Source organism: Hydractinia symbiolongicarpus, chromosome 3 (genome assembly GCF_029227915.1).
Source record: "Hydractinia symbiolongicarpus strain clone_291-10 chromosome 3, HSymV2.1, whole genome shotgun sequence".
Classification (NCBI taxonomy): Eukaryota; Metazoa; Cnidaria; class Hydrozoa; order Anthoathecata; family Hydractiniidae; genus Hydractinia; species Hydractinia symbiolongicarpus.
In genome coordinates, this window is record NC_079877.1 from 9,672,140 (window position 1) to 9,681,241 (window position 9,102).

Below are 9,102 nucleotides of genomic sequence, written 5' to 3' on the forward strand. Positions count from 1 at the left end.
GCTTTCGTATACGCTTTGTTGAAATTATCTGATAGAGTTAAAGTTGGATCAATTGTAAAATCAAGTTTATTATTCGGTTTGTGTGGTATAGATGATAATTTTTTTCCCACTTCCAAATAACATCACCTCTGCTTTACCCTTTTTCAAATTTATAACTGGAAATTAAACTTTACTTCAAATTCATTGAATTTGATAGTACGTGTGGAACGTGTTCCATTTAGGTGACACCGATGGAGCAGCACCTTGAAACGGGTGTGGAGCGTGTGCGGAACGTGTGTGGATAGTGTCATCAAAGAAAATTTTTGGCTCTAAACAAGGGGAACCCTTTTTGAATTTTTTTATGTCATTTACAAACAATCGTGTTCATAAATTATTGGAAAAAGGGCTTTTGAGGCTTTTTTCAGAGTTTTCCTCCTCTCCCCTTACAGTCAGTGTTGATTTTGTGTTGATTTGTGCCCCAAAATACTGCCAATGACTCTTAAAAAGACCTGCAACACTCAAGAGTGGGTTGCGAGATATGTTGATATATTTTTAAATTCGTCCTTCTGCTGCAGTTCAAATTCTTCCCCTGCAGAGCATTTTTGAATTACTACAGAGGAGAAACAGTTTAAGTACAAGTTACCAGAGGAAATGGCAAACTATCACAAAGAACAGTTTAAAATGTTCATGAAGGACGAAGATCTGAAGAAAAAAAAATTTGAAAGAGCATCAGGTACCACTTAATATGGATTCTGTTAAGTCGCTTGATACTGGGTTGGTTAAATTTCTTGAGGGTAAAAAAAAAAGCAAAGCAAGCGAAGGCAAGGAAATGGAAATTGTCCAATCCAAAATGCGTAATGTTATGGAACCACTGAGCAGAGTCATCTCGAAGACGACAAATTATTAAGAATAGGATGTAATTCGATGATTTATTGGATGATTCATTGGACGATTTATTCGTGCTCATGTAAAAAACAGGAATGTCGCTTTGACAAGCCACTAACAAGGTTGTCTTTTTCTGGCGTCTAAACATTTTATTACATTGCAATCAAAGTCAGATGCAAAGGGTATGTTAAATTTAAATTCAGGCCTCTTGCAGAAACATGACAAGGAATTGTTTGGTTTTAAATTCACGTAACATGTCCTTGATACCACCGGGAACAATAATCAGACTTCAGACATGTTCGGGAAGTGGGTAAGAGGAATAAAACGCTAATACGCCGTTCCAGTCTTGTCTCCCGGCAGCAGTGTATCAGAGAAAACAACCATGGACGAGTGTGGGAAGACGTCAAAACAATATCCAACGGTTTCCCAACAACAAAGACGGCAGTAAAGGAAGATCATCGGGTAATTCTATTTCCTTGTTTAGAAATGCAAACCAGTCCCACTTAATTCAAGCAAGTAGTTCTAATTTCGCTGGAGGACATGAAACATGTACATTCTCTAATAAAACAATCTCCACGGCTCGTAGGAGATATTGACCATAATCCCGAGAGTCTGTCTATAGTCAAAGGGTACAAAATTTTCTTTGTAGGGAGCTAGTACAAATTTTAATTCTCTATCAAATAAAAGCTATGAAAGAGCAGGACAAATTAGTGGAATTAGAAATACAGGAGATGGTGGAAAAGGGAGCCATTTATGTAGTAGATCACTTGTCGAAAGAGTTCATAAGAAATCTATCTTTGGTAAGAAAAAGAATGGAGCCACCAGCCAGTAATAAATCACAAGACGCTAAATCATTTTAAAATTGATTTGAAAGGCGCATATCTTAGTGTTAAAAGATTCTCGTAAATATCATCGTTTTCATTGGAAAGGAAATCTATTCGTATCTCTGTGCCTTTGTTTTGGTCTTGAACCAACTTCGCGCATATTTATCAAATTACCCAAAATATCAATTGCAATCTTGCGTCTGTTACAAATACACCTAGTGACGATATATTTTTTATAGGGCTGTACTATACTAGAAACATTAATTGCTCTGGATGCAGTCCTCTTCCTCTTTCTGCACCTGTGAAAAGTCTATAAGGGAACCAGAAAATAGAATTTCTTGGTCTGACCGTAGATTTAGTAAATGTGAGAGCAGTTTGGCAATCTTCCACAGCAACCATCTTTCGGAGTGGAACTGTTACCACAAGTATTTAATCAAATTTATATAATGGCATGGCGTCTGGACCCACACAATTTGGAACAGGTATAGCATCTGTTGTTAAACTGGGTTCATCTGGACAAATAAGGTCAGAAAAACACTTTATGCACTCCCTTCATTCTCCCTAATTTCAAGAATACTGAACAAATTAGAAATAGAACAAACACAATCTATAATTCTCATAACACCAGCATTGGCAAACTCAGGCTTGGTATCCGGAGTTGATACGATTATCTGTCTCATCCAATTCTCATACAGAGTGTTCCAAACTTATTGACCAATGCGCAGAGGGAGACTCACCCTCTTGTAATTGTAATGATCAGTACACCAATTAGCGGCGTGGAGGTTTCATGAAAGCGCTTCTTGCGTCAGGAATTTCAGAGAACGCTGCCAAACTTCTCACTTAGTCTAGAAGAGAAGGTTCAACAGCTAATTACAATTCAGCCCGAAATAAATGAAGTAGCTGGTTTTATGGGGAAAACATTGATTCATTTTGGTGCCCTTAAAAATTTATTTTAGAGTAGTTAGCTTTCCTTTATGAGAAAAATAATGCATACTGCTCTATTAATAATCATATGTCGGCTATTTCAGTCTATCGCACGAAAAAATTGATGGTATCAAAGTAGGCCAACAGACACACGTGTGCGGATTGTTAAGTGATGTATTTAATTCCAGACCGTCATAACTAAAGCATGTTTGCACTTGAAATATCCAACAAGATTTAAATTTTTAAAACTAAAATGGGGTAACCGTGGTGGTATAAGTATTAGGGAATTAGTATAAAAGTTAATTATCTTAAAGGCTTTAACTTGTGCATCAATGGATATTATTAATTTTAAGTTTTCATAAATTGCACAAAAGTTGAAAAAAAGGAATACCATCTCCAGCCTTTATTTTATTGACACCATGAATTCTATTCATCTAAAAAGGTAAGGATTATAATTCTGAGCGACGCGGCGTAAATACTATTAAATCTAATATTAAACCTCTTTGACCATATCTAGGCGAATAAAAGATATTGAAGAAGAACTACTTAGTTCTTCACTAACATTCTGCCAAGCAGTGAGCGTGATTCGATCCGCGGTCCCCAGAACTGGGATTAAATTAGTAAAATCTTCAAACCTCTCAGTTCAATTGATCAAATTGTTAAATTTAACCAACTTAACTTAAAAAAACAACCAAAAACGGACCTTCCTCACTAAGAAATTTTACATTGCTAAAATAGGTAAATTGGAAAATGCACCCCTCTACGCCCCCGCCTAAGGAGGAAAAATTTTTGTATTCACCCCTGATATTTGTCGAAAATTAGTCCTGCGTAGATTCTAATTATCAGAATGTCGTCGAGATCTTTTGTGAGGATTTATACGAGTCATCTGTTATACCATGGTTTACAGACAAAACAATAGCTTTTATCTATCAGTTATAGTTAAGTTACGGATACTGTGATAAATTCGAGAATTATGCATATCAACGATAACCCCAACCCAATCTTTTTATAAAATAGCCGGGAAATTTGCATAATTTCGAATTGATCATAATTCCCGCAACAGTTATACTAAACACGTGAAAGGAATATGTTCAATAGCGACTTTGAAATCATCAAAAGTATTTATTAACATAACACAATACTTTTGTCTTGTTTTTGTCTTTTAAATATCTCACTTTAGCATGTTTTTATTTCAAACCTTCGTTAAAATGTCACAAAATATTAATTTCTCAATCTGATCTAAACAAACTTTCTTTTATTCATTCTATATTTTGTTTATTATACAGCATATGAGACTGTAAATCGAAATCGACGTTTTGATCTTTTCTTCTGTATAATGTTATACCGAGCGACGAAAATTGAATAAACTTCAGAACGATGCAGTCGAATTTCGAAGAAAAAATATGAGAAAGGATTTTTTATTTCGAGCTTTTATTAACTTTCTATATATTGTACTTGGTTTATCGTTTGTATCCACGCTTATTATGATGCTTAAGGGTATGTACACACGCAGTCTTTTTTTCTTCTCTTTGCTGTGATATACGGACTTGACCATGTTCACATATCACATTTGCCAATAAGTCTTGTTATGAACATATCAACAGTGGTATTGGATGCCTTAACTTTATTTCTATCATATGGATAACATCAATGTATAGGATAGTGTCCAATGATCCAAAATATTGTATTTAATATTTTACAATTAATTGTAGAAGTTATCCACTATTGCACAATTATATACAAGAAGTATTTAAATTCATTGATATAGGAACTTACTTCGACTTTATTCAAATCAAACTGATTTGATTAACAGGTGTGTTGTGGTTACATCTCTGCAATATGTTTTGTACAAGAATCTTTTGTACGATCAGAAAAAACTAACTAGCCTTATGATAAAGTATCGCTAAAAATCAATATTTCAGTGCAATTCATCTTTTTATTTTAAAAATTGCTTTAGGATAATAATGTAAGAAAAAGACTAAATCATTCTTTTGCTAGATAAGAAATAAAATCGTGAAACCTCTATATAGAAATATTTTTAGGGATAAAAAATTCTCATAAAAAAGGCAATGTGCTAAAAATACTGCTGCTTGAACTGTGTCATCCAAGAATTTAACAATAACCATGGTTTGATATACTAGAGAGGTAAAGTGGAATAAGAAATCCATGCGGTAAATGACTGGCAGCATTTTTGTACATAATTTCATCCTTAGTATATTGAATAATCTTGTTAAAACTTTTAAAAGAGTTTCTTGCACCAATGGTTGACCCCATTGCGACTTCAATATTAACAGAAACGACTATTCAGGATGGTACTCTAGAAAGGTTCTTAGGTATTGGATATCCAACCTTTTTAAATTTGCTAATACAACCAGTCTTTGAAAACCCACGCGTATATAGACGCTTTTTATGAGTCTAATTTTGAATCGATTCAAAGAGTTAGTTAACAATTATTACGCGAAATTTTTTTTATCTTATAAAAGAAATAAAAAGTTGCGAAAATTTAATTTACTAAATACAAACTTTCGCGATTAAGACTTTTAAAAACTTTTCGCGAGGCTTAACTTTCTCGATTTAGGGTTAAATCCGTAAAATTGCAAAAGTTTCTTTTGGAAAATTTCCTCTTTTTAGTATTTCGGCTACGATTACAGATAATTATTTTTTCGTTTTTTCTGTAGAAAGGGTTAGATGCGTTTTTAATTAATAATTATAATTAATTATAATTATCAAATTAGTCAAGTACTTCCAATTGATAATCTCGAAAAGTGAACGCACAACGATATCCACTAATATATATTGTTTCTTAAAATATACCTGCAACTACTTCATGGAATAAATTTTCAAAAAAATATATTTCGTGATTTCGCCAATTTTCGTGCTTTTTTGCGAAATGCCTTTATTGCCGCTGTCGTCATTCTAAAAAAATATATTTTCGAAATTTTGAAATACTAAGTTGATATTTTAACAGATTCATAATAAGTTTGGTAAACTTACTAATTTTTACCCCGGTTGCACTTTGTTTATATATGTTTATATATCTTAAAAAAATATTTTATTTCTATCGCTGACAACGTACCATTCGGTAACTTCCTATCCATGTCCTGTGAATGTCTAGTACTCCGATGAATCTGATTGAAACATAGATCTTGATCAGCTATTTGATAAATAGCCTTAAACATGTGCCACACCCTCTTTCTCCACAAAAATTGTTTTTTATAAAAAATTTCAGGCTAGAATTTAAGGTTAAAAACAAAACAAACAAAACAAACAAAAAAAGTCTATTGTTTAGAACAACAGAGAAATAAGGATAAAAACTGATTTGAAATTTAGTACTCATTCTTAAAAGAAAGCGTGTAGAATAAAAACATTTAAACATGCAATTTATGTAATAGAAGTTTACTATTCGCAAAAATAAGATCTCGCGAAATTTTGGAAGCTATCCATTCACAAAGTTAACTTCTCACAAAATCTAAAAGGAATCAAAATTTCGATTCGCGAAATTGCAGTCATAGATAATAATGCAATGCAGCAAAAACAATTTTTAGTCTTAATGCATCTAAAAACTTACTGTGAACTAATTAGTCGATTGAAGTTTTGTTTTTATCACAAGGAGTTTGGAAGAAAGAAGGTTGTGCAGTAAAGTGTTAGCCCCATTCCGATCTACTGTAAAATTGTAAACGCAAATTTGTCAATCCTGACTTTAGTATTATTTTGTCTCATTTGGGACTCATGATCGTCATATGGGGCAGGCAAATTATCCTATGTTATTTTTAACTTGTCATTTGAGTCATCGACAATTCGACAATTGAGGCAGGAGAAATTCAATAAATATCCAGGCGACGGCTTCAAAAATTCCTGTTATTATATTTTGATTTCGACTAAAACTTATTCACGCCGTTATCTCACCAACAATAAGACAACATTGATCTATTTACAATTCGTAATTACTTTTCACTTCAGCTTAATCAAAACGTTGTATTAATTCTATCTGTAAATAATAGTTTTTGTCATAAATTAACAAGAATCAAGAAAAAAATTCAGTTGCCGGGGAGGAGCAACAGGGGGGGGAGGGGTGCTCCATTTATGTTAATTTCTTTACCTGTTATGTTAATTTCTGTAAAAGGCAATCTCTTTGTTTCTATAAAAGTTTCCAATCATTTGCTCATTATAGTGTTTATGACTATTGTTTTGTTTTGTTTTCACGAAAATTATGTAAAAAAAAATGACATGCAACAATAATTTGTGAAGTTTATTAAAAGCCTACTAACTGGGAAAATTTCGCCATTTTTTATATATACATATTTCTTTTTTTTGCGGGAAGGTATTAACTACTACAGTTGTATTAAAGTGTCCAAGCTCTATATGATACTCTTTCATTTTTTCATACATTTTTTTCTTTATTTTAGAATTTCACAATTTTGGATCTAATTGGAATCCTCAAAAGTTTATTCATCCAAGATGGCTGAGACATTTTGTAAACATGACATACGAACAAAATAATATTGTGTCGCCCGACTCACCATGCTTTCAAAACAAATTTCAAAACATACTTTTAATAGTTAGTTTTGGCGCCGTTTCTGAGTACGAATCCATTCCATTGTTTGAACTATTATACAAAAAAGCATTTACTAATAGAATATATTGTGGAGCTTCTTCCTTGCCAAATCAAACGGAAATTACAATTCTTCCAGTTGATACAAAATATGGAGCATTCCTATATGACTGTCTAGATAAAGCTATTAAAACCTACACTAACTACAGCGGTTACCTCTTCATAGGTGAAGATGTGTTATTGAATTATTGGAATGTTGCTAATCTCGATCAAAACAAAATATGGGAAGACGATAGCATAAAACAAGGACCAGTTCTTTATGAGCAAAACACAGACTCTTGGGAATGGTGGCAAAGCCCTTGGGGAAGCCGTGCAATGGAGAAGGTATATGAGTACTTAATAGAATTAAATTACTACGACAACAGAAAAGCAAAATTAACACAAGGGGATTGGAAGCCAGCTTGGGATGCTGGGCAATCTTTAAATAAATGGCTATGGAATGGTGGAGGGGAATATGCGTGCTATTGGACTAACAGATCTGTTTTTTACATCCCACAATCCTATTCGCAACTTTATGTAAACATTTCGAAACATTTCAGAGCAAGTGGTGTGCGACATAACATAGCTATTCCGACGGTAACTCGTTTAGTCACACTTGCATCAGAAAGCATTAAGCTGAGATCGCTTGGTATAACTGAAAATAATCGAGGTGAGATTTTATCAAAACGAGAATTATTGGTGCAGGCATCAGATAAATCTCACTTCATCTACATAGACGGCAACCGAAAAGAAAGAAGGGCCATTTTAAATAATTTAAGATTAAAAGAATACGCTGTAGGCAAGTTTTTACAGTATAGAAGATGCTGACCTTCTGCAAGTAGTAACATATCCTGCAACGTGTTAACATTCTGCAAAAAACATATCCTTAATAATTTCATCATTTCATTTTTGAAAGTAAACCTTTGAAGGACATTCTGCAAGTACGACCGTGTTCTGGAAGATGTTGACATTTTTTAAGTGGCAACACGTTCTGCAGATGTTGACATTTTTTAAATTGCAGCATGTTCTGGAGTCGCTGACATTCTCTAAGACTCAGACATTTTTGCCAATGATGACATCTTCCACGTGGCAGCATATTCTCCATATTACAGAATATCTTGGAGATGTTGACATTCTCCAAGTAGCATTTTCTGGAGATGCTTACATTCTCCAAGTGGCAGAATCTTTTAGAGATTTTGATATCCTCCAAGTTTAGAACTTTTCAAATACATGACATTTGTATATACGAAATCTTTTTATACTTATAAATTATATATATTTGGTTTCACAAATTGTATTTTTATGTTATAGTATTTATTATTACACATTCTTTCTCATGTGAGTTTTTACTTTTATTTTCAAATGTTGTTTTGTCGTTCAAAAAATTACTGACCGTACAATGTGAAATTTATCATACCATAATTGCAACAATTTCAAATAAATTGTTTAACCTTTAAATTTTTGGTATTCAAAGCTGTGATTTGTTTTAATAAGACTAACTTTAGTTTCTCTACAAGTGTAAACCATTGTATTGGCTGAGGATCAAGATCGATAATTAGCAACTTTCTTTTTCTAGAAAACGCTTTAAATTCCAAAAAAATCTGCTTAAAGGATTGGTCTTAAAGAGGTGGAGAGACAATAACGTTATGTTCTTTTTACGAAACAGCATTTTAAAAAACCCTTCCTGCGGTTCCATGTAAATTTACTTCGTTAGAAAAAAAAACATGGATAACTGCAGCAAGTGTATTCTGTAAAACATGCAGAAAATTAAGACATCAAATTTAACCTAAAGATGGTTGTGAGACTGGTCAATTAGGTCCTTTGTTTTACAGCCAAAACCAAAATTTTCGCCAGTGCTAATCAGAGCTAATTTTTTTCTGGATGTCAAACGACTTTAAA

General features: G+C 33.1%; 1 protein-coding gene across 1 annotated transcript; it reads left to right on the forward strand.

The window, feature by feature from the left end:
• Nucleotides 1-3,964: 3,964 nt before the first annotated feature.
• On the forward strand, nucleotides 3,965-8,409 carry LOC130635407 (uncharacterized). Its single transcript, XM_057444736.1, has 2 exons — nucleotides 3,965-4,109; nucleotides 7,019-8,409. The coding sequence occupies exons 1-2, from the start codon at nucleotides 4,016-4,018 to the stop codon at nucleotides 8,029-8,031; spliced, it is 1,107 nt and encodes a 368-aa protein (XP_057300719.1). The 5' UTR covers nucleotides 3,965-4,015; the 3' UTR covers nucleotides 8,032-8,409.
• The last annotated feature ends 693 nt before the right edge of the window (nucleotides 8,410-9,102 follow it).